At 42.7% G+C, this 25,461-nt stretch overlaps 1 protein-coding gene across 7 annotated transcripts in view; it reads left to right on the top strand.

The window, feature by feature from the left end:
• Positions 1-25,461, top strand: part of TNS3 (tensin 3) — a 434,926-nt gene that overhangs the window by 126,685 nt on the left and 282,780 nt on the right. For 6 of the 7 annotated variants that reach the window (XM_077118747.1, XM_077118732.1, XM_077118722.1 and 3 more), the window contains exon 2: positions 15,699-15,810. In XM_077118747.1, coding sequence (XP_076974862.1) covers positions 15,699-15,810 — 112 coding nt within the window. Of the gene's footprint in view, positions 1-2,908; positions 3,402-15,698; positions 15,811-25,461 lie in introns of those variants that run through there. The other variant, XM_077118741.1, reaches the window with a different exon arrangement.

Raw genomic sequence — 25,461 nt, 5'->3', positions numbered from 1 at the left:
TGCCTCATCATGGAGCAGGGGTCTTCAGTTTACAGCTGCTGAAACTTGTTTGTGGACGATCTGTCTCCCGCAGTCTGGACCCCAAAGCTCTGCTTTCACAATCTATTACATCTGTCTTCTACAGAGGAACCTTAAAATTTTGTTCCTTGGGATTAAGTGTTATCAGAAACCAGTGTAGGCATTGCATCAGGGTAAGGATGACAGAATTGTGATGAATTAGGCAGAAACCTGGAAGCTGGGTCAGAACTTGGAGCCCACTGTTGCATGTGGAAGCCCCAGGAACATGAGGGCAAGATCCATTTGCCAGGTCCGGTGCAGGCTCAGAGCCTGTTTGTACCTGGAGGCGTTTGCTCTGGCTCTTGGGTTCGCTTGCCGCATCCCACCCCCCACCCCCACCCCCCTCAGCTTGTGCTGTCTGAAACTCCTCCTGGTTAAAATTGCTCCTAGGGGCATTAGAAAGCTGTGATCGGACATCAGCAAACAGAGCAAAGCAGAATATTGCCCTTCTTGAAACAGCCTTTCTCGTTCCTCTGCTGTTCTGTGTATGGAAAGCACCAAGGGAAACATCAGCACAGAGGGTTGGGAGGCAGGAGATGGTTACACTATAGAGTTTCAGGTCAGCGATGTGCGATGAGAGTATTAACCTATGGGGATGGCCAGGCTAGCAGGTGGCTCCTCTGGAACCATGAAAGGCAGTGGTTTGCAACCAGGTAGGCAGAATGGGAAACTGCCAAGTCACAGAAGCAGGAGGACCTTCAAGTGCAAGAGGCTGGGACTGCTCGCAGTTCTGAAGGTGATTCAATGTGGTAGGGGAGAGAGGAGAGATGGGAGGACAGCCAGCTGGAAAGGGGCAGTGGGGAGACTCGGAAGGGGTTCCCAGTGGAGGACTGTTTGGATCTGATTTGCATTTTGCATTTGGGGACATCCATTCCAGTAGTGTGTTTCTGACTTCCTGCCCAGGGATAAAGTATCAGTTCTTTCCCAGATTCTGTGACAAACCAGTTTGTGGCAATTACCTGTGAGGATATTATTGCATGTAATTTATTACTAGTGATAAGCAGCTGGAGTTTTCTGAATGATGTGCTTTTTGAAAAAAATAAGAGCAAATTCAGGGTTATCCTTCTCATAAAAAGCCCCCCTTAACTGCTGGCTTTCCCAATTTGAGCATTTCTTTGTAGAGTGTTGAGCCTGGTACTTAAATTCACAGATTTGGATTCAGGCTCCTTTTGCTGGTTCCAGTGGGTACCCCGTAAGGGTGGTGGTAAGCCCAGACTGACTTCCAGAAAACACATTTGCACTGTGTGTTCCTGACAGCGGTGTTGTGCGTTTTCAGTTCAGTACATAGACACAACTATATGCCAGGTCTTCTGTTAAATAATGGAGGATTGGAAATGAATACAATACAGATATGTTCTCAGGGAGCCTTCAGTCTCATGGGAGATGGATGTGTGTATAGAAGAATAACTGGCAAAAACTAAAGTTCAAATCAGCTGTAGAAAACAAAAAAGGAATAACGATCTGACTGAGGGTTGTGAGGGAAACAAGAAGGAATTGGTATGTGCCACGTGTCGATTTGGTGAGGAACCTGAACCCAGAATGGCACGCTCCAGGCGAGGAGACTGGGTTTTTTGTTTTTGTTGTTGTTCATATTGAAAGTTGAAGAAGAGCTTTGCTTTTCGACCTCAGAAATGAAAAGATGGCTGTTCAGTGCCAGAACCTGAGAGGTTTAGTGCTGGCCAGTTGAACAGAGGACCGGAACTTGCACACATGTTATTCATAAAGGCCCTGGGTTAGCCCACCCAGGTGGGTCTTCAATTCAAGAGGTTTGGAATTGCAAGTGGAGTTGAAGATCTGGAATTAAGAGTGTGTCACCTTAATGCTCTCGCTGGAATTGCTTGTGGGCTGGACAGGGAGGGAAGGCCCTGAAGGTCTTATCTATGAACTGCTGGAAGGCCAGACTTTTAGCCCAAAGCTCTCCTCTTGGAGCTGGCGAGTCCCTTCTGCTGTACCCCAAAAGAAGCAAGGAAGGGGCTTCTTTGCCTTGTTCACTGGCAACTTTTTCATTTTCTCAGATGTTAATCTCATGTGGAGTTTCTTGTAGAAAACCGAGTTCTGCTCCTCTGTAACTGAGGTCCATTACATCTGAGTCATGTGGAAGCCTGAGAAGCATTTGAAAAGGGTTGTTTTCTCTGTTGGTCTCCCCCACACTCTCCAGACTTCCCTTCTTCAGGTTAAATGACCTGCCACTTTCCTGGTTCTTCCTTGCTCTTCTTGCAACAGGCTTCCTCACTCCCATCCCCAGTCACCTTCTCTGCCCTTGCTCGCTCCGGGTTTTTAATTTCCTGGTAAAAACACAGACCCCAGAGGGGACAACTGGGCTCCAGATGTGATGTGTGGGAAGCAAGAGTGGCACCAGGGAGGAGGAAGGCAGTGGGGCAGGGCCGCTGCCGAGGGCCGTGGGTGGGGAAAGGCCCCTGCCACCCCACTCCTTTCAGCTTGGCTGGAAATCCTCACGTGGCTGTCGGGCTCTTTAGCAAGGTCACACACCTGGGTTTTCTTGGTTGAAGAGGCAAATCAGGAAAAAGCCTTTCTGCATTGGCTTCGTTTTTCTTTCCATTCCAAGTCCAAGTGGATTATTTGCCAGGTTGTGTACATGCCTAGTTGGTATTGATCTCCGGATAACATTAGATAATTTTGAAAATAGGAACCCTAAAGAGAGTGTTGTATTTTGATGTTTTCGTAGCCCCCTTCCCCCCCCCCCCACCCCGGGAGGGGGCCCAGCGTTCTGAAAGAGGCTGAAATCCTGGTAAAGCTGCACAACCCCAGCCAAAGAAATTGGTAATTCCAGTCAGATGACGGGCGGCAGTCTCTGCTTCCCCTCCCGTCCTGGAAGACGTTTTCATCAACTTTGCCCTGTGTTTGGCTAAGAAACCTTTTACCTCCTTTCCTGGCCTGCGGTCTGAGGTGGGGGAGGAGGAGGCTAATTCATGGCAGATGGAGGAAAGCCGCGCCAGGGCCCAGAGCTCGGCCGCCTGGCTTTTGTTACGGGTGTCTGACTTTTTCTGCGCGCCCGGGCGCAGTGGACCAGGAGGACGCCGCACCTCGCTCGGACGGACCTGGGCGGCCATAAGGGGCACCCTTCAAACCTCAGGGATTGCTCTTCTTCTCAGGGACCCCTAGCCGCCGAGCACAGAGGAAGGGAGGACATTGCCTCCCCTCCTCCCTGCAGTCTGGGAAGGGGGCCGTGCTCCTGCAAGTCGTCCCCAGCCGGGCCGGAGCCAGAGACGGAGCCTGGCTCCCTCGCGGGCTCCGGAGGGGGACGGACGATGCGGCTACGTGCTCTGACCGTGGGGCCGCGGGGTATGTTCGCTCCGGAGCCCCGGCGGCGGCGGAGGCGCCAGGTGAGTGGCCCGTCGGAGGGGTGGCCCGGGAGATCGGTCGCCAAGAGCTCCGAGCTCGCTTGGGCCAGCGCGCACGTGTGCGCGGTGTGCATGTGTGTGCGCGTGGGCCTGCGTGCACGCGTGTGCATGTGACTATGAGTGTGTACTGGTGTCCACGCATACTTGCGAGTGTCTGCATGTGCGTCCGTGTGCATGTGGGTGTGTACACGTGTGTGGGCATTAGGGGAGAGAGGGAAAGTTGGGACTGTGCCTGCTGGAAGGCGCTGGCACCCTGGTGAGCCCCCATCAAGTTAGCTTAACTGTCTCTAATCCAGTTGTTGCTTTGAAAAGCTCCCTCCAAAAAACGTTTCCCTGGAATGGAAATAGGGTTAGGTCGTTCCACAGGCTAGCTGCTTTGGTCATGATTCTTACAAAAGAAAGGCCATTTTAGATCAGCACTGGTAGTGATGTAGAACCAGGCACCTTTCACTTGGGTCAGCATGCACAACACAGTGTCCTGGAACTCATATCCAGTGTGGAATTGAACTGAGTGGTGGAAAGGAGTTGCTCCAGCTGCATTTTCTCTAAGTCTAACAATCAGGCATTTATTGCATTCCTTTTTCCCAAAACTTTTGCACCGTTCTGAGGCATGAGAAGTCATCAAAATATCAGCTCTTTTACAGAACTTGAGTTGCATAGCATGCGGTATTTCAGTTTAACAACCAAACACTGTTGCTTGCAGGCATAAGAACCAGGCATTGGTGATTTGTGGAAGGCTGTCCTACACTGGCTGCAGGATTGGGCTGCATGACTGGTGGAATACCTTTCCCAGGGCCAGATTACACTCGGAATCTGGGGTCATCTCTGCTCATGTGGGAAGTTTCTGTGACTCAGAGTTAATACTGATTGGGGAAGGTGGTTTTGCTTAGTGGCCATAGAATGCTCTTGAAATTTTCTCAGGTACCAAAATGAGTGCCTAAACCTTCCTCCTACAGGTAGGGCTTAATAAATTAAATACTTCTTTAAAGAAAAACATGGTTTGGATGTTGCTGCTTGAGCCTTGCCCTTAGCCCAGAGAACCTAGCAGAGAGTCCGTGCAGGTTTGCATTTCTACAGAGCAGAGAGGTAGTTTAGTGTTTCTGCTGGAGCATTTCATTGTTTAATTTTGCAGAGGTTTTTTTTCTTGCTTAAAAGAGACTTCATAATCAAAATCAGCACAGATTGCCTTCAGGCAGTCCTTGGGGAAGCGTGAGCCCTCCTCTTCACCCTCCCAACTTTTTGCTTCTTAGAATTAAATGCAATTTAGATTCCTGAACTGAGCCTGCTAAATGTTCCAATGTTACTGCCACCTCCTGCATGCTCCGTTGTACCACCTCCTCCTGCATGCTCCGTTGGCCCCACCTCTTTGGGAGAAATGAAAGGGCAGTATCAGGTGAAAACAAAGGCAGTCTAATCCCGTCTCGTCTCATTTCACAATAGAGATGTTATGTACAGATGAAGTGTGAGCAGATGTTATTACACTATCTTAAATGAATTCCTCAGAGATCCAGCAATTGAAATGGCTTAAGCTTCGACACAGTGCTTCTGCTGTTTCCTTCTTTGATTCTGGTAGTTGAGGAACAGTGGGCAAGGAAATTACAGGAAACAGTGTCTCTTTCTCCCTGATTGGAATAAAGGTATTTGTAAGGAATAAAAGGTCACAGTCTCACTCATTGGCCCATAGTCTATTGCCAATTCATTCATTCAACAAGTATTAATTGAAGGTCCACTGTCCTCTGTGTGCCAGGCTCTGTGGGAGAGTTTAGGAGTACAAAGGAGAAAGAGCATGGCCTCCTGCCTTGAGGAAATTGCAATCCAGCACGAGAGATAGGATGTATAAACAAATAACTGCAATAGGAGGAAGAGAAAGGACAGGCCAGCTGTGAGATTCTAAGAAAGAGCCCTGTTTGTCAGATATTTGAATGCCTACTCCTGTCCCAGTGTGGCATTGGGTGTTGAGCTTGTGTTTGCATCTAAGAGACCCCATCCATGGACTGTGTGGTCCCCAGAGAGGCACTTCATGCTCTTTGAATCTAAGCATCCCTGTTTGTAAAACAGTGATGATCCTGATAACACCAGAGGAAGACTATCTGAGGCAATGCTCAAAATGTCCTAACCTTCCTGATCATTAGTATCATGGTACCTATTTTGCAGTGCATTGGATACACTGCACACTCTCTGTTGAAAAAACCAGCACAAACGTAAGAACCAATATATAATAACAATGCCTTGAGTGTATATAGATCCTTATAGTATAGTACTTTCAGATAGAGTGTTGATTCTCAAACCTGCTTGAGATTAGAATCCCCTGGGAGAACTTTGAAAATCATATCATGCTGTGCCCTGCCTCCAGACAATCTGATAGAATAATGAATGAAAGCCAAATGGAGCCTGGGTATTGCTGCTTTAGAAACTCTCCCCAGTGACTCCCATGGACCGCCAGAGTTCACAACTGAATCATCATATAGCATTGTTTACAACAGCTCTCTTCGTAGGTGTAAGGGGGAAGGGTGATAATTAAGGGAGGCCCGAGATCTTGTAACTTGCCCAGGGTCACAGAGCTTGTGTTGCAGGTGACAGAACCTGTGCTAAGACTTCTGTTTAGTTCAGTGCATGTGCCCTTATTTGACAGTCTTGGCAATGTCCACAAGAACACAAGGAGTAGATTAGTGATAAAATGTCAAGACTGCTACGTGAATACTGAAGGAGAAAATGACATTAAAATCTGAAGTGGTCAGAAAGGACTTCTTGGAGGAGGGTTGAACTGGGAATTGTCATGATAGAAAGCTAGAACTTACCTGCACTGTAGACAGTATGGAGAACAAGGGACAGATAGGGATGGCCAAGCATGCTTTAAAGGTGAGGTGGCATGTAGGATTCAGTTCTATACCAGTTCTAGTCCATTGGTGGTGACTTGTTGGAGTTCTGCATTGAAAAGTAGTGTAAGGCCAGCTGGGGAAGAGAGCCATGACTGATTAGTTGTGTCTGCCATAGGTGAAGGAGTAAGGAGTAGGAGTCTGTGCGCTATTAACTATCCCTTTGGTAGGAAGAATAATTAGATTTTAGGGAAACATTTGCTTTGTAGAAAATTAGGATTACAAGCTTTTCATTCCAAGCCCCATTTTATATATATATATATATATATATAAATATTTTCATTCTTAGCTTATGATCATTCCGTTCTACACATATAATCAGTAATTTACAATATCATCACATAGTTGCATGTTCATCATCATGATCATTTCTTAGAACATTTGCATCAATACAGAAAAAGAAAAAGACAACAGAAAAAATTCATACATACCATACCCCTTGTTCTAGTTTGCTAGCTGCTGGAATGCAACACACCAGGGACAAATTGGCTTTTAATAAAAGGGGATTTATTTTGTTAGTTCTTCAGAGGAAAGGCAGCTAACTTTCAACTGAGGTTCTTTCTTATGTGGGAAGGCACAGGATGATCTCTGCTGGCTTTCTCTCTAGGCCTCTGGGTTCCTACAACTTTCCCTGGGGTGAGTTCTTTCTGCCTCTCCAAAGGCCTGGGCTGAGCTGCAAGTGCTGAGATGAGGTATGCTGAGCTGCTTGGGCTGTGCTACATTGAGCTCTCTCATTTAGCACCAGCCAATGAAATCAAACATCATTCATTACAGCAGGCATGCCCCTTAGCCGACTGCAGATGTAATGAGCAACAAATGAGGTTCATGAACCATTGGCTCATGTCCACAGCAACACAACTAGGTACCTTCACCTGGCCAAGTTGACACCTGAATCTAACTACCACATCCCTTACCCCTCCCTTTCATTTCAATCTACTAAATTTGTTTTAATGTTCATTCCACTGATTATTTATTTTTATTCCATATGTTTTATTTGTCTATTGATCAGACAGATAAAAGGAGCATCAGACACAAGGTTTTCACAATCACACAGTCACACTGTGAGAGCTATATCATTATACAGTCATTTCCAAGAGACATGGCTACTGGAACACAGCTCTACATTTTCAGGCAGTTCCCTCCAGCCTCTCCATTACATCTTGACTAACAAGGTGATACCTATTTAATGGGTAAGAATAACCTCCAGAATAACCTCTTGACTCTGTTTGGAATCTCTCAGCCATTGACACTTTGTCTCATTTCACTCTTCCCCCTTTTGGTTGAGAAGCTTTTCTCAGTCCCTTGGTGCTGAGTCCCAGCTCATTCTAGGATTTCTGTCCCACATTGCCAGGAAGGTCCACACCCCTGGGAGTCATGACCCACATAGACAGGGGGAGGGCAGTGAGTTTGCTTGTTGTGTGGGCTGGAGAGAAGCCACATCTGAGCAACAAAAGAGGTTCTCTTGGGGGTGACTCTTAGGCCTAATTTCAAGTAGGCTTGACCTGTCCTTTGTGGGGGTAAGTCTCATATGGACAAACTCCAAGATTGCGGGCTCAGCCTATTGCTTTGAAAACCTCATATTTTATCATTCAGAAGGACCCCAAAATTACACTATGGTTGAAACTCAGTTCAGTGGTTTTACACTACAGATACATTTTTTCAAAATGTAATAGAAAATATATTAACTTGTACACTTAAATATGTGCGATTTTCAAAGTTGTTTAGGCAATTCTACATTCTTTGCATTTACATAGGCATTTTAGACTTAGTTTGTAACTTCCTAGAAAAATAAATAAAGGCCTGCTGGGGTAAAGGAAAATATGGTCTGTATTTTAAAACTTCAACTTCTGTGTGAGACCAAAGACAGAGATGTTTATTTGGTGCAAAATTTATATTTTGAGTAGTGCACATAATCTGATTTAACTTGTATGGTTCATTTATTTGAACACCATAATTACATAGAATCTTGCATAGGGCAGGAGATCTTGTTACTTTGTACAGGTTGACATGATGCCCTGATAAATCCCAGAGTAATTTGGCAGAGAATAAAAAAGTATTTGCAAAGTCCCCTTGGGGGACTGGGGAGAAAAGGGAAAATATTAAACTTCCCCATCTGGGGGATTCCTGATATTCTTGCAAGCAGTGGGGACAACCAATTCAATAGGCTGATCCCTTTATCTTGGGACTCACCCCTCTGAAGCTTATTACTGCAAAGGAGAGGCTAAACCTATTTAATTATGCCTAAGAATCACCCCCAGAAAACACCTTCAGGGGTGTAAATGCCCCTGGCAATGTGGGACATGACTCCCAGAGATGAGCCGGGACCAGGCATCATGGGATTGAGAAAGCCTTCCGGATCAAAACGGGGAAGAGAGAAATGAGACAAAGTGAAGTTTCAGTGGCTGAGAAATTTCAAACAGAGTGGTGAGGTTATCCTGGAGGTTATTCTTATGCATTATATAAATATCTCTTTTTAGTTTATGGTATATTGGAGTAGCTAAAGGGAAATACCTTACACTGTTGAACCGTATTCTGGTAGCCTTGATTCATGAAGATGATTGTATAACTAACATAGCTTATACAGTGTGACATGTGATTGTGAAACCTTTGTGGCTGATGCTTCCTTTATCCAGGGTATGGACAGATAAGTAAAAAAATAAGGACCAAAATAAATAAATAATAGGGTGTGTGTGTGGGGTATAAGGGTTAAAAAAAATGGGCAGATTGCAATACTGGTGGTCAGTGAGAGGGAGGGGTAAAGGGTGGTCAATGAGAGGGAGGGGTAAGGGATATATGTTTTGACTTTTTTCTTTTTTCTTTTTATTTCTTTTTCTGGAGTGATGCACATGTTCTGAAAATTATCATGGTGATGAATACACAACAATGTGATATTGTGAGCCATTGATTGTATACTTTGGATGGATTGTGTGTGGATGAAAATATCTGAATAAAAATTAAAAAAAAAAAAAAAAAAAGGCCTGCCGGACCTTTTATTGAGATTGTGTTGAATCTAAAGATTATTTGGAAAGAATAATACTTTAACTACGTTGAGTCTTTCCAATCTTAAACATAGTATCTGTGGTAGTTAGATTTAATTGTCAACTTGGCCAGGTGAAGGTACCTGGTTCTGTTGCTGTGAGCATGAGCCAATGGTATGTGAACCTCATTTGTTGCTCATTACATCTGCAGTCGGCTAAGAGGCATGCCTGCTGTAATGAATGATGTTTAATTTAATTGGCTGGTGCTTAAATGAGAGAGCACAGCATAGCCAGCCCAAGCAGCTCAGCATACCTCATCTCAGCACTCACAGCTCAGCCCAGGCCTTTGAAGATACAGGAAGAAATCAACTGGGGAAAGTTGTTAGAACCCAGAGGCCTAGAGAGAAAGCCAGCAGAGATCATCCTGTGCCTTCCCGCATAAGAAAGAACCTCAGTTGAAAGTTAGCTGCCTTTCCTCTGAAGAACTAACTAAATAAATCCCTTTTATTAAAAGCCAATCCATCTCTGGTGTGTTGCATTCCAGCAATTAGCAAACTAGAACAGTATCACTCTCCATTTATTTAGGTCTTTATTTTTTTCATCAGTATTTTGTAGTTTCTAATGTATAGGTTTTTCACAGCTTTTGTCAGATTTATCCCTAAGTAATATTTTGATGCTATTGTAAATGGTAATGTTTTTTGAATTTCAATTTCTGAATGTTCATTGCTAATATATAAAAATACAATAAATTTGTATATTGTTCTTCTACCCTTCTCCCTTGCTAAGGTTACTTATGAGTTCTAGAAGCATTTTTGTAGATTTCATCAGATTCTTATACATAGATGATCTGTCACCAGTGATTCAAGACAGTTTTATTTCTTTTCCAATCTGGATGCCCTTTATTTATCTTTCTTGCCTGATTGCACTGGTTAGCACCTACAAGGCAATGTTGTGTTTAGAAGTTGTGATAGCAGACATCCTTGCTTTCTTCCAGATCTTAAAGGGAAAGCATTCAGTCTTTCATCTTTAAATATGATGTCAGCTGTAGATTTTACATAGATGACTTTTTTTCGAGTTGAAGAACAGCCTTCCTATTCCTACTTGGCTGAGAGCTCTTATCAGGAATGGATGTTGGATTTTTTCTATGGTTTTTTCTGTATCTATTTGTAGATGATCCAGTAGTTTTATTAGCATGGTGAATTACATTGATTTTTTTTATTTTTAAAAATATTTTTATTGGTATATCTTCATGTACCACACAGTCCATCCAAAGTATCCAAACAGTGGCTCACAATATCATCGTATAGTTGTGTATTTATCATCATGATCATTTTTAGAACATTTGCACATTGATTGATTTTTGCATATTAAGCCAACCTTGTATTCCTGGGATAATTGAACTTGTCATTATATATATCATCCCATGAGTTATTTAGAAGTATGTTATTTAGTTTCTAAATATTTTGGGAATTTCCATATATTTTTAAAAATTGATTTCTAATTTAATTCCACGATGGTTAGATAACATACACAATATGACTTGAACCCTCTAAATTTATTTAGACTTGTCTTATGTCCCAGAAGACTATGATCCAATTTGGCAAATGTTCCATGTCCACTTGAAAGATCGAGTATTCTTCTCTTATTGGGTAAAATGTTCTATAAATATCAATTAGGTCAATTTGTTTTATAATGTTCAAATATCTTTGGTTAATTTTATCTACCTTTTCTATTACTTATTGAGACGGGGTAATGAAATTTCTTTCTATACTTACGTATTTGTCTATCAGTTTTTGCTTCATGTATTTCAAAATTTTTTTATCCATCACATAAATGTTTAGGATTGTTGTGTTCTCTTTATCATTATAAAATGCCTTTCTTTGTCCTTGGTAATATTCTTTGGTCTGAAGTCTACTTTGTCTGATATCAATATAGCTAGCCACTCTATTTCTCCTTTAATTAATGTTAGTGTAATTTTTTTTTTTTTTATCCTTTTACTATTAATGTGTGTCTTTCTTTTAGGCAGCATAGTCCCACATAGTATTGCTACTATGCATCATGGTTACCTTTTAATGAGATTTAAATAATAAGAAAAGAATCTTATATATTTACCTTGTTGTGACCATTATCTGGTGCTCTTCGTCTTTTTGTGTAAAGCCATATTTCCATCTGGTATCATTTTCCTTCTATCCAAGCACTTTCTTGAACATGTCTTGATGTGTGTGTGCTGGTGAAGAACTGTTTCAGCTTTTGTATGTTTAAAATTTTTAAAATTCTCCTTCATATTTTGAAAGATAGTATTGTGGGGTATACATTCTAGGTTGACAGACATCTCTTTCAGTGATTAACTGTTTTTTGCCACTGTCTTCCTGTTTGTACTGTTTTTGATGAGAAATCTACAGTTATCCTGATGGTTATGTTTTCTATATATAATGTTGTTTTTACCTCTATATATTTTTAAAAATTTTCTCTTTATCACTACTTTTGAGCAGTTTATCTCAAATTTATCTCTGTATGTTGGTATAACATCCTTCAGATTTCTTGTGCTTGGGTTTTTTAAAAATATCTTGAATATGGATTTATAATTTTTATCATATTTGGAAATTTTTCGGCCATTGTTTCTTCAGATATCTCCCACTGCCCTTTCTCTCCTTGTTAGGTTACTCCTTTTATTTATTTGATCGACTTTTACTTCCCTTATTTATTTGATTGACTTTTTTATTTTGGAGATGTCTTTAGATTCACTAATCTGGTCTTCTGCAGTATATTATTCATCTCAGATTTTATAGCTTTCATCTAGATGTTTGCTTTGGGTCATTTTATATCTTCCATGCCCCTACTTAACTTTTGTATATATGGAATATCATTATAATAACTGTTTTAATGGTTTTGTGTGCTAATTCTAATACTTCTGTCATTTGGGGGTCAGTTTCAATAAATTGTTCTCCTCACATGAGTCATGTTTTCTAATTTCTTTACAAGACTGGTAATTTTTTTTAATTGTGAAATATAATATACATATAAAAAAGCAATACATTTCCAAGTACATTTTAACAAGTAGTTATAAAACAGATTTTAAAGTTTGGTATGGCTTATAGTTCCACTATTTTTCATTTTTTCTTCTAACTGCTCCAAGACACCGGAGATCAAAAGAAATACCAATATAGTGATTCAGCAGTTGTACCTATTTGTTAAATTGTATCTTCTCTGCTATACTCCTCTTTCTCTTTTCACTTTTTTATTATTTTTGTGAAAAAATAACATGCAAAAAAGCAATAGGTTTTGAAGTACATCGCAACAATTAGTTGTAGAGCAGATTTCAGAGTTTGGCATGGGTTACAATTCTACAGTTTTAAGTTTTTACTTCTAGCTGCTCTAAGACACTGGAGACTAAAAGAAATATCGATATAATTATTCATCAATCATACTCATTTGTTAAACCCTACTTTCTCTGTATAACTCCACCATCACCTTTGATCTTTCTCACATTCTTTAGGGGTGTTTGGGCTATGTCCATTCTAACTTTTTCATGATGAAAGGGGCTGCCAATAATCTAGAATAGGGGGATGGAACTAGTTGATGTTCTGTAGAGGCTAGCCCCTCTGCATTTCAGGACTTATCTGGTCTAGAGACCTATCTGGAGGTTATCGGTTTCTGGAAGGGTACCCTAGTGCATGGAACATCTGTAGAATCTAATATAGCACCTTAGGTGTTCTTTAGAATTGGCAGGATGGTGTTTTGTTTTTGTATGCTGTATGAGAGTATCCTGTTATCGCAACACCATTTGTTGAATTTTTTGTTTGTTTTGCTTGTATGTTTGTTTTTTGGTAAAGTGCATGGACTGGGGCAGGAAGGGTTTTGGTTGGGGTTTGGCCAGCTATGATAGGTAGCAATGTCTATCTGAACCTTGCCTAAGAGTGACCTCTAGAGTAGCCTCTCGAGTCTATTGAACTCTTTCAGCCACTGATACCTTATTTGTTCTACTTCTTTTCCCTTTTTGGTACGCCTGGTAATTTTTGATACCTTAATGGGTGCCAGATGTTTTTCTGTTCCTATAAATATTCCTGAGTTTTGTTCGAGATGCAATGATGTGACTTGGAAATGATTTGATGATCCTATTGAGTATAGGATCATAAAATCATATCAAAAATATGGTAGGTTGGACTGGAGTCATGCTTAATCTAGAGCTAATTATTCCCCACTACTATAGCAGAATCCTCTTGTGTATTCTGTGTAATACCGTGTGAATCTTGAGGTTTTTCCGCATGGCTGTCAGAGCAGTCACTGTTCCTAGCTCTAGGTGAGTACTTGACACTGTCCCCTCTAATCCTTTCTGTTGGGTCTTTCCCCAGCCAGCATGTTCATCTGTACCTACCTGAATACTGGAGAGGTAGCTTCTGCAGATCTTCAGAGTTCTCCTTCTGAACAGCTGTCTGCTCTATAGTAGTCTGTCCAACACACTCTTGCTGCCTTGTTCTTCCTGGATTCTTAGCTCCTCCTCCTTCTCAGGTAGTGCACTGGTCTCTTGCCCTGCAGCCTGAAAACTCTACCAATGCAGAAATTTGGGGATAATCTTAGAGCTCACCTCATTTTTTATTATCTCTTATGTATCACTGCCCTTGGTTTCCTGATTCAGTGTCTTTAAAACTGTTGTTTCATATAATATATGCAGTTTGAGTTGTTTCTGGTGAGAGGATAAATCTAGTTCTTCTTGTTTCATATTGGACAGAAACAGAAGTCCCTTTAGACATTTTTAAACATAAACATGCTATTGCATTGTTTAACGTTGTTTTTATAGCATCTTTTTTTTTGGCATAGGCAGGCTCCGAGAATCAAATCTGGGTCTCTGGCATGGCAGGCGAGAATTCTGCCGCTGAGCCACCGCCCTATAACATCCTTTTAAATTTAAATTATATTTTTAATATCTTTCCATGATTATCTCCTTATTAATATTACTTTTACCTTTCTGATATTTCTTTGTTGAGATATATATAATTTGTAGACAGAAAAACGCAGAAATCATAACTACCTTACATATGTATGCAACTGTAAACTACCACCCAGAACATGATGCAGGACATTTCATTTACCCCAGTGAGTGTTCCTATGCTCTTTCCAACCCGTAACCGCCTGTTATTTACGTATTCGCATAGATTGGTTTTCCCTGTTTGCATAGAATCATGCAGTTGCCTCCTGTGTCTGGTTTCTTTCAGTAGACATGATGCTTTTGATGTTCACCCTTATTGTGCATCTTAGTAGTTTGTTCACGTGTATTCCTGAACAGTATTAATTGGGTGACTATACTATAGTATGTTTATCTGTTCCTCTTTTTATGGACATTTGGGTTGTGTGCAGTTTGGAGTTCTCTTATATAAGGCTGCTGTAACCATTCTTGCATGTCTTTTATGGATATATGCATTTACTTCTTTTTAAAGAATGTGGGAATGGAATGGGCCACTGGATATAAGTTTATAAGAAGTTTATAAGAAATTTCTTATAAACAAATTCTTCTCCAAAGTCGTTGTACCGTTTGTTCCAAATCCTCGACAGCACTTTGTCTTTTCAGTTAATTTTAGCTATTCTGATGGGCAAGTAATGGATTTTGGTTCATTGAATCCGTATGGATTCTAGTCCATGCTAAAATATACTGCCACATATCAACAAATAGGTATATGATTGGTGTTTGGTTTCTAAAGCAAGTTTAATTTTTATAAGATTGTCATTTTCAGCTCTGAGCCTTGGTTATATGCAAACATGAATTTGGTAAATGATTGGTTAATTTCTTCCTAGCACTAATGCCTATAATTGATGCCATATCACTTTTAAGGCAGTACCATGTGCTTATTGCAGGCTGGACTTCACAATAGTCTGTTCTTTTGCAGAGGAGCTCAGCATCAACTCAGAGAGCCTAAGGAACTTGCTCAGATTTGCAGATCTTGATGATTTTGTGACACCTTTGAATCAGGAAAATCAATCATTTAGCTGCCTTTTAATATAACCATGGCATTTGCTCATTATTTCTAACAAAGGAGAAACATTAAAGACTCCTGGAAGTGTGTGTGATTTAATTTGTCGTTGAAGTGGGTGGTCATAAACTTGAAGTATAAAAGTTTTGTACAATATCACCTTTAAAAAAATCATTTTAAATGCTCCTGACACACTTCACAGAGTTTACAAGTTGTGTAAGTGTCAACTTCCATCCAGGACTCTAGAATTGAGAATTCTTGACCTGGTACCAAAACTTGCCTTGAGAATTGTAGTATTGCCAGCATGGTTTCTTAGTTTTCTCTGTTTGCTTGGTAAAGTTCTTATTTCAGCTCTTTATGAACCCTGCTACATTTATTATCTCCTGGGAGGGGGAAAAAAAAAAAGAAGAAGCAAACTATGAATTGAAGCGTTGACAGTTTCTTCTTTTACTTTTTCAGCCTGAAGAATTAACTGCAAATCCGCACAGTTTCAAGAACAAGAACTTTAAAAAGTCCAAAGTCTGTGGAGTTTGCAAACAAATTATTGACGGTCAAGGTATTTCATGCCGAGGTGAGTCCAAGTTCATAATTCTTTTGTTGATTGAATTGGAGCAAAATAAACAAACAAACCACAAAATAAACATGTTTTTTGGGGGGAGTTTCCAAAACTCAGTCATGGAATTTCCCTTTACAGCCTGTTTTTACTTCCACCCTTCCTTGAGGTTGACCAGCTGCGTTTGCACAAATATGTGCTCATGTGAAAAGTCTTTGCAGAAAGAGCAAGGTTACTCATATTGAAAAGGGGTCAACAGATAGTAATTCAGGATTTATTCTTTAATCTATTCTGTAGGGTCAGTTACTCAGTTGATGCAGTTTTACGTTCTGATCTCTAACTGAAGTTTCTAAATGAAATTATTCTTTTCTTCTGAAATTAGAGTTCATTCTGGTATGCCCCCTTTCAGCCTGTTACCAAGACATCACTTTTAACACTAAACAAAGACACCGTCTTGGCTGTTTGATGTTTAAACATCAGGTAATTGATAGATCTTGCTAATTTTTCTTTGTGATTGTACATTTATAAATTTGTATAATGGACATGTGGATATAACATCTCTTGCTTCCGTTGAACACTTAGAATTGGAGCAGGTTGCTGGGTCTTTCATTTGGCACCCAGTCATGCAGTGGGAGGTGGAATAGTGAACCAGAACCCTGGAAAGTAACTGGGGCTGCTCTTTGGTTCTTCTCATTTATGGGGGTTTGAATTTCCCCTATAGAAAATTTCCAGGATCACAGCTGCTGGACTTCTATTGTGGTAGGGCTACCTCTTCTCTGCTTCTTCCCCTCCGTGAGCCACGTGGCAGATGTTCCTTGGTAGACTTATGTTGATGGGAAAGGGAGATGCACAGTGTTCAGATCCTAATGGGTTTGGGGTGTGACTGGGGGTCTTTGAGGATTCTTTCAAAGTTAGAGGGCTGAGCTAGGGCAGGAAGGTGAACGTATTCTTCTCTGTCAAGGCTCTCTTTGTCATTTTTAAGGAATATGCTCTTCACGGGATGAGGGCAGTCATCAACTCACCTCTGCTTCTTCCCCTGCTGTTTCCTCATGACCTTCAATCTTTAGGCCTATTCGTCACCTGTCCACCCCTCCATCTCCTCTCAGCATCTCCTGATGATCCTATCTCAGAGTTAACATACCTTAAGTCCTTCACCTGCTTTCTCAGAAGATCTGGTCTCCATTTTATTTTCTCCTCCAGATGTATTCTTCTTGTGTTGATGGTCTGAGGGTACCTCTTCACCTAGACAAGACAAAGTTAGACACCAGATTATCCCCTTGGGGGTGAATATTGGATGCAGATCAGCTGCCTGCCCTCTGGTTAGAGCTGTAACTGCTGGACCTTCCCAAGGCCTCCTTTTCATCCCTCCTCCCACCCATCAGCAGACACACTCACACAGAAGTTCAGATGGGGTAGGATCGGGTAGTGGTGCTTTTCGCATGGACAGGCAAGCCTGCCCTTAGCAATAGTGCCCATATGCTGGGAACTGGTCTTGTTTGTTCTTTGTGACCAGGAAGTCACTGACTGTGAGGTTTGCGTTCATCATCTGCAAAGTGGGATGATAATGTGAACCCAAGGCTACAGTCACATTGGATGATAGAGCCTGGCAGGCTCCTCCAACTGGGGTGCACACTGAGGGGCCATTCTATCCTGCACCAGGCGGGATCCCAACAGGAAACAGCTGGTGTACTCAACTGGGCTAATTTGAGGAGGATTTATTTACAATGCTGTGGGTATATGAGAACTGCAAGAGCGAGTGCATTTACCCTGGGCGTAGTAACAGCTCAGTGTTACCACCCCTAGACCTCAAAGAAAGAGGGAGAGAGCTGGGCATCATTGATGTCCTTGAGGAGGACAGGGAACTGTTGACTGAGGGATGTAGTCAGCCAGGGGTGACCTCATGGGGAGGGTGATCTCTCTGTCTCTGTGATCTGTTGGAGCTTCACAGTGGCTAAATCCAAACAGAAGCCCGAGAGCAAGGAGTTATTCATTAAGGTCAGCTGCCAGGGCAGAGTGGTGTATAAAAAAATTTACTCTGAGCAGATTGATGTGAAATCACTGTGATGAAAAATTTTCATCAGCCCATGCTTGCAAATGATGCTTCATTGGTGATTCCCTGGTGTGGTAGTTAGATTCAGTTGTCAACTTGGCCAGGTGAAGGCACCTAGTTCTGTTGCTGTGGACATGAGCCAATGGTACATGAACCTCATTTGTTGCTCATGACATCTGCAGTTGGTTAGGAGGCATGCCTGCTGCAGTGAATGACTTTTGACTTAATTGGCTGATGCTTAAATGAGATAGCACAACGTAGCACAGCCTAAGCAACTTGGCATTTCTCATCTCAGCACTCGCAACTCGGCCCAGGCCTTTGGTGATGCAGAAAGAAATCACTCCGGGGAAAGTTGTTGGAACTCAGAGTCCTGGAGAGAAGGCCAGCAGATACCATCCTGTGCCTTCCACGTAGGAAAGAACCTCAGTGGAAAGTTAGCTGCCTTTCCTCTGAAGAACTAAGAAAACAAATCCCCTTTCATTAAAAGCCAGTCCGTCTCTGGTGTGTTGCATTCCGGCAGCTAGCAAACTAGAACACCTGGGTCAGTCTTTGAGCGCCATAGCTTATCACCTATCGTGTCCATGCACTTATTGTCAGATTCAGAAAAGTTGCTTTAACTCTGTGCACAGTGGTCCTTTCCATTTGCATAGATTTGTGCAACCTGCACACGTAAAATGACTAGAAACAGCATTGAGTGCCCTCTGCCCTGATCCTCCTTCATCAAGACTGCTTCAGCATGCATCTTTTTGGTTCAGGACCAGTGGTCTCCCTGCATTTCACCCTCCAGTGTCCAGTGGGGGTCCTGCACCCCTCCAGGAACACAGTGGTCTTTGGGCTCTCAAGTGGTTCCTCCCAGTTTTGAACCCCTAATTGGTTATTTACTACATTGCACAGATATGCTCATCAGTATAATGTATGGTCTCTGGTAGTGATTCCTTAAGTGTGAAAGTAAGGAAAAGAACAATCCTAGAGTTGAATCTGGAGTTGTGGCATCAGCATGGTATTGAGAGCCTGGAAATATGGCCCTTCTTACACTCCCAATACTTTGGCCCACCGACCACTGGACAGTGTAGTGAGAGCTCACGGAGGGCTGACTTTTCCTGCTTCCTTGAAGGAGGTGGCTGTGGCATGGATGACACCCACATAGGATGCTCGTATGCCCTTTTCTTAGTTTCAGCACCCTGAAAGGAGGTCAGTCCTTGGTCTCGTCACCCAAGTTTCACATGAACTGATATTATGCATGCTAAGTGGTAAATGGTACCTTTATGGTTTAGGCTGGAGGGCCGTTCAGACACAGGTTTGAGTCTTTGTTCTTCCACTGATTATTTGAATGACCAAAGAAAAAGTCCTCCTTCCTCTGAGTCTATAAAGTGATATAAAGTATAAGATATAAAGTATATCTTAATTTCTACTCTGTGAAGAAGGGTACAATGAGATGGGGCATTGTGTTAGTTGGCGGTTCTTCAGGGAAACAGAAGCTATAGGATATAAATATATATGTATGATGTATAAATGTAAAGAGATTTATTTTAAAGTATTGACTCACATGGTTGTGGGGGCCAATAAGTTTCAATTCCGTAAAGAGAGGAAATTCTGGCAAAAGTGATGTTGAAGTCTTGAGTCAAATTTCTTAGGAGCTGCTGGCTGGTGGGAAATGTCACCAGTTGTTGATATTGAAGTCTTCAATCAGAAATTCATAGGGGAAGCTGGCAGGCCACAAACTCAGAGAGAAGGAGAGGGTGTCGTCTTGAAACAGTCTTGAAACATAATGTCTTCTTCCTCTGGAATCCTCCATTGTTTGGTCTTAAGACCTCTAGCTGAGTGGATGAGACCTGCTTACATCCTGATAGTGACTCCTTTACTTAAAAGCAACTGGTAACCCATCCACCCAGTTCCTTGACAGTAACTTCTAGGCAAGTGTTTGACTGTACAACTGGACAACTAACCATTGTAAGTGTGTACAACATATAACTAACCATTGCAAATGTGTACAACACTTAGTCAGCTTTCTGGAATTAGTTTTGTGGTTGATGTTGTGATTATTTCTTCTGAATGTGTCCAGCTGAAAATGTCCTGGCTGGTTTCCATGTGTCTGGCAGCCACACTTGTTCTTGGGTTAGCTGCTATTCACACACATTCAGATTGTCAGTGTAGACTGCAGGTGGGCCATCTAGTGGAAAAGCCCTTTAAATAGAATGACTTTGTTTCACAAGATTTCTAGCTTGGGTTGCACTGGATGTGGTGACTCACTTGAAGAGTAATCTTCCTCTTCTTCGTAGAAGTGAGGCCTGAGTTTACTGAAGAGCTGTCCTCAGGCATCCTTCTTCCTACCACAGTACTTCTGTCCTTACTACCTAAAGGATGTGTTTGTTGTTTTTAAAGTCGGTGGAACCGATAAAATGAGTCACAGCTTTGAGGAAGCAGTGCACCCAGTACACAGGGTTTAAAATGTAGGCCCGTGTCTTTTCGGATAGAGTGAGCCTCGTCTCCCCCTTGGCCTCTGTCTTTTGGCACCTTCCTGGGGTTTGGGGCGAGCTCATGTGGTCGGGACTCGTTTATCCTTCCACTGCCCTGCAGTTTTATGGATTCACAGAAGGGCCGGAAGAGATCCTGAGTGCATCTTTCATTTCAGATCGAACTCTGTTTTGCAGCATCTTTAACATGTAGTATTATGGGAGGGTTAGGGAGGATTGGGATTTGCTGTCAGAGGGGTGGGGTATGCATGTGAATGTGTGTGCCCAAGCATGTGTGCTCATGTGAGAGCACACACTTATTCCATATAATAATAGTCATTTTGAGAGTGTTCCTCCTGCTCTGGTCTCCTCGTGAGTTAAACAGCCTACAGCACTGCACCCATTCTCTTACCTTTTAAGAGGCAGGGAGAACTATTTTTCTTTTTGAAAGAGAAGAGCAGAAATAGACAGTGCTCAAGATGGCATGATGGTCATGAAGTTTATCTTTATATCATCTAGTTGTTTTAAGAAAGAGTGAGGAGTGGTAATAACTCCAGATATATGTATTTTAATTTAACATGTGTTATGGAAATTTTCAAGCATACACAAGAGCTGAGAGTCCAGTACAGAGGATCCTCATGGCCCATCAACCATCAACGTTTGGCTCTTCTTCTCTATTGGAGTTTGAATTTGCTGTGAGGCAAGAGAGCTGGATCCCAGGGTAGGTCCCTGGGGGCATGCTCTGCAAGGATGTAGAGAAGACCCAGCCATACTTGTGCTCTGTTGTCTCGGTATCTTGTTTACCTGACATTCTTCTTTTCTAAGAAGCCAAGAATCATCCTATTCTTTCCTATACGTAAATAAATACCACTTAGGCCATAGAGATAATTTTTGATCTACCTATTTTTATTTTGCCTTAAAGAAAGTCATCGATTAACAGGTGCCCCACTGGATGACCTTCACCTGCTGTCTTAGTTTGCCAGGCTCTATGGCAGCTACCACAGAGTGGGTTGGCTTAAACGGCAAGCATTTGTTAGTTCATGGTTTAGGAGGCTACAAGTCCAAAGTCAAGACATTGACAAGGCACTACTTTCTCTCCAAAGTCTGGAGCATTCTGGTGCCACCCTGATGCAATCATTGAGCCGTCTTGGTTTGAATCTCTAACCTCCTGTCACATAGTGATGGCCTTTCCTTGTGTCTGCCCTTCTGGTATCTGCTGACTGCTGGCTTCCTCCTGTGACTTTCTCTCACTCATTGCATCCAAATTTATTCTGTTTATAAAGGATTCCAGACATACAGATTAAGGCACACACCCTTCTTCAGTTGGCCACGCCTCAGGTAATAATAACATCTTCAAGAGTCCTATTTAAAGTTTCATACCATCAGGGACACAGATTAAGATTAAGTACATATATACTCTATGTGGTTTGGGGGGAGGGATTTAGGTTGAATATATGTTACTAAAATAAAAATTAAGAAAATATTAAGAACGTGTCTTTGTTGGGGTACATAATTTAATCTATCACACCATCTTCTCATAATTGGTTTGTCTACCTTCTTTTCCCCTTCCCTCTTTTCCCCATCTCATGTCGTCTTACAGGGACACATGCATTTGCGAGCTGGTTCCTCGGGCACAGGTTCTTTCCTCCATGCCTTAAGCCAGGGCTCAGAGGGAAGGTGGCATGGAGGGCACAGGCTCCTCTGTGTGTTTATGCCCAGTGGGGCTAGGATTCTTCAGCTGTTGTGGAGCATCTGGTTTCAAGAAAATGCTGGCAGAAGGAAGAGGCAAGAACTTGGGGTTGGTCAATAACATCCTGGGTAACTTTGGCCATTAAGCTTTTATGGGTATCATGTTTCTTGACCATCACATGGATTTCACGATAATGGATAGGCAGGTTCCACTTGAGATACCCATATCAGAGTGCTTGGTCATCTCTGCAGAGAGATGGAAGAGTGAGGGCCATGCCCTCCTTACACCGGAGGGAGCTGAAGTTTAAGTGTTCATCCACCAGATTGTTCCTTAGAGCCTGGAAGCCACACTGGCATCACACCCCTAATTCCAGGGGTGTTTTGCTGTGGGCCCTGCCCTTCCTTCTCCTCCTGTTCACCCTGATGGTATGTGGGTGAGATGGGGAGGTGGGACCCCTGAATATATATCAGCTGAACATACTTACGTCTCTTCTTTTATTATTAGGAAAACAACAAATAATTGCATCATGAATTGTCAGATGAATTAGTTGAAGTGTTTCTTTTTTTCTTTTTGTATTGTGTTCTCAAATTTAATGGGGAAATGTGTCTTGTATATAAAAAGAAAACCTCTACCTTCAATAAAAAGAGGAAAGCCTAGCTCCATGGTCAGCTTGTCTTGAGTCCTGGGAGTTGGTATAAAGCTCTAGAAGTGACCCTTCTCTGCTCAGCCTTCCTGGCATGTGTGCATGCTCACACTCCTTGAAGTGCCCCGTGGTGTGTGCTGGCACTCCCTGTTCAAGCCCAGCCTCTCCTGTTTCTCTCAAAGACAAAGCCCTCCTGCTTCAGGCTCTGCAGGCTCATGTGCGTATTGTCCCCACACTTGCCTGGCTCCTGGGCCATTCTGCATGCCTCCACTGGAGAGAGAGCCTGGTGGTTGCAGCAAAGAGTGTGTTTGCCTTGTCCAAGGCGAGACTGGGAAGCTGCTTAAGTAAGGCATGGAGAGCTGGACCATCAGGAGCGGGTCCGCAGATGGAACCTAGAGAATATCCATGTGAAGGAAAACACCCATGTTCTGGAGGAAGTGGGGGATGGGTGAGTATTAGGAAACTGTTGCAAGCTTGGACAGCTGAGAAAGATTCTAGTATAGGCCCATATATGACATCGAGAGGAAAGTTGCAGCAGCAAGACACTTTGGGGGCATGCTCCCGCCAAAGTCTGGTGAGATAGGAGGTGACACCTGTCTTTCTCAACCCAGGTTGTTTTTATAGTGTGCTCGGTCAAGCTGGATTAGGTATTGTATTCTTGGGAATGCACACATTGGGGGTGGGGAAGCTTCTGGATCATGGTGTCAATGAAATGTTTGCTGTCTTTTCATGAAGTAGTGAAGTAGTTTTATAGAATTTCCCCACATTGTGGAATTTCAAAACATGCTATGAGGATACTCACTAGCTTATCATATTGATGCACATACCTGTAATAATTGTTAATAAACAGCCGCTGCTCTTTTTTTTTTTCCTTGCCATTGGACATTAAAGAATTCTCTGTGCCGGGAGCCTTTTAGACATTATCATTTTCATTATCTTTTTGAATTCAATGAAATGTTGACCGTAGATCCCACGAAGATGTTCAAGGCTGATCAAGCTGGGCTGCTCTGAAAAATAGGATAATCTCTTTGGGGACAGGAAAAGAAAGTTAAGGGGGTCCTGCCCTGTTTTGTGATGAGCAGATATCTTCCGGGGTGTGGTGGGGGAGAGAAAGCCAAGGGAGAAGCAGCTGGGAAGGTCAGAAAAGTTTCACTGAGGACGGGAGGCTGCTAGGGACCCTGGAAGAGTGTGTGTGGAGAGGATGTATGGCCTTACAGGTAGGAAGATCTGAAGTGCATTAGGGAATGCGGATTTTGGTTGTGCAGAGTTCAAGAGAAAATTTGTGCCGGAGCCTCTGGGCAAGTAAGGACCTGGGAATTCTGCATTTACAGCCAGGGGTGTGAAAGCCCTCTTCCTCTCCTCTGTGGCCTTGAGGCTTTTTTTTTTTTCCCTGTATTCTTTTTTGGGAGGGAGTTCTGTGGGGATAACCTGGGAAAAATGATTAGGAATCAAGGATCTCAAAAAATACTGCTGCATGGGGCTGGCCACGGTGGCTCAGCAGGCAGGCTTCTTGCCTGCCATGCTGGAGACCCAGGTTTGATTCCTGGTGCCTGCCCATGCAGAAAAAAAAATGCTGTTGCATGGATGAAGCCAGGTTGAATTTCCTTGACGTGAATTTTTTTTTCTTTCTCCTTTTTGTCTGTTCTCCAGCTGTGTCCCACCTGCTGGGCAACCTTGTCTTATTGCTGCTCAGATGCGGGAAGGACCAGCGGGGTGAAATTGAGAATTACCCAGCATGAGTAATCACTTCTTAGATGGTCATGTATGGCCTATGGAAAGTGGGAAATTGAGCTGATGCTGAGGCCGTACCTTCCCTAATGTGGCCTACCCCAACTCCCCTGGGTACTCTGAGTTGCTTCATCCCCAGAGCTCATTCCCTCTTTTGCTGGGTCCCTCTTACCCTGGCCAGCTCTCCTATCCTTTAGGCTTCAGTCCAAGTATCAGTTCCTTAGAAAGGTGCCCCCTCTACTTCTGTCTCATCATCTCCTTTTCTTTTCTAGCTCTGTTGACTGTTGGTGATTAGGTGCTGATCTGTACGTTTGTTGGATTAGCAGTAGTCTCTGCCTCAGTCAGTTTTGGTTGACTCTAAGATACCTGGAGCTTAGCACAGCTAAGCTAGAAAATTGCAGACACACGTGTCCTCCCAGCAAGCAGTATTGACTTGTCTTATAGCACCTCAGCTTATCAGCACCCTTTTGTTGAGCAAGTACTCCAGACAGCTCCGGCATTACATTCAGAGTTCAGAGTCCAGTGAGCAAGATAAGCTACTACACAGAAAGGCTATCCAGCATGGTAAGTACTTTAGCAGAGGCATGCATATGATAGTTTGGGAGCAGAGGAGGACACTGGTAAGTTTGAGGAGGAGCAAGTGTCAAGGGAAATGGGACCAGCACTGATGGTGTGTTCTCATTATTAGTTTACTAACTGTCCACCCTAAGGGCCATGAGCTCTGAGAACACAGTGTGGTCTCTTGTATATCTTTGTATTCCAAGCCTTAGCAAAGGGCCCCCGAACCTAGTGGATTGATGTATAGGAGCACAAGTTGCATGAAAATCCAAATGAATTTGTCTGTGCCAATAAATGCCCAGTCATCAATCCATTCTCCTCTGGCCAGTCCTTGTTACATGATTCCAAATATTATTTCACCAGCTCTTCACAGAACAATTTGAGGTGGTGAGTCCCCCAAATCTGAATGCAATGCCAATTGCAAACATGCCCATACACTCTATGCTCCCAGAAAAGGTTCCGATTTGATGCCCCCTGCTCACTCACCCAAACACAACCTCTCCTGCTGCTTTGTAAATGCCCATGCCCGGCAGACTTATCCATATCC

The sequence above is a fragment of the Tamandua tetradactyla genome, chromosome 1 (genome assembly GCF_023851605.1).
Source record: "Tamandua tetradactyla isolate mTamTet1 chromosome 1, mTamTet1.pri, whole genome shotgun sequence".
In the NCBI taxonomy this organism is placed as follows: Eukaryota; Metazoa; Chordata; class Mammalia; order Pilosa; family Myrmecophagidae; genus Tamandua; species Tamandua tetradactyla.
This window is presented reverse-complemented; position numbering and strand designations above follow the sequence as displayed.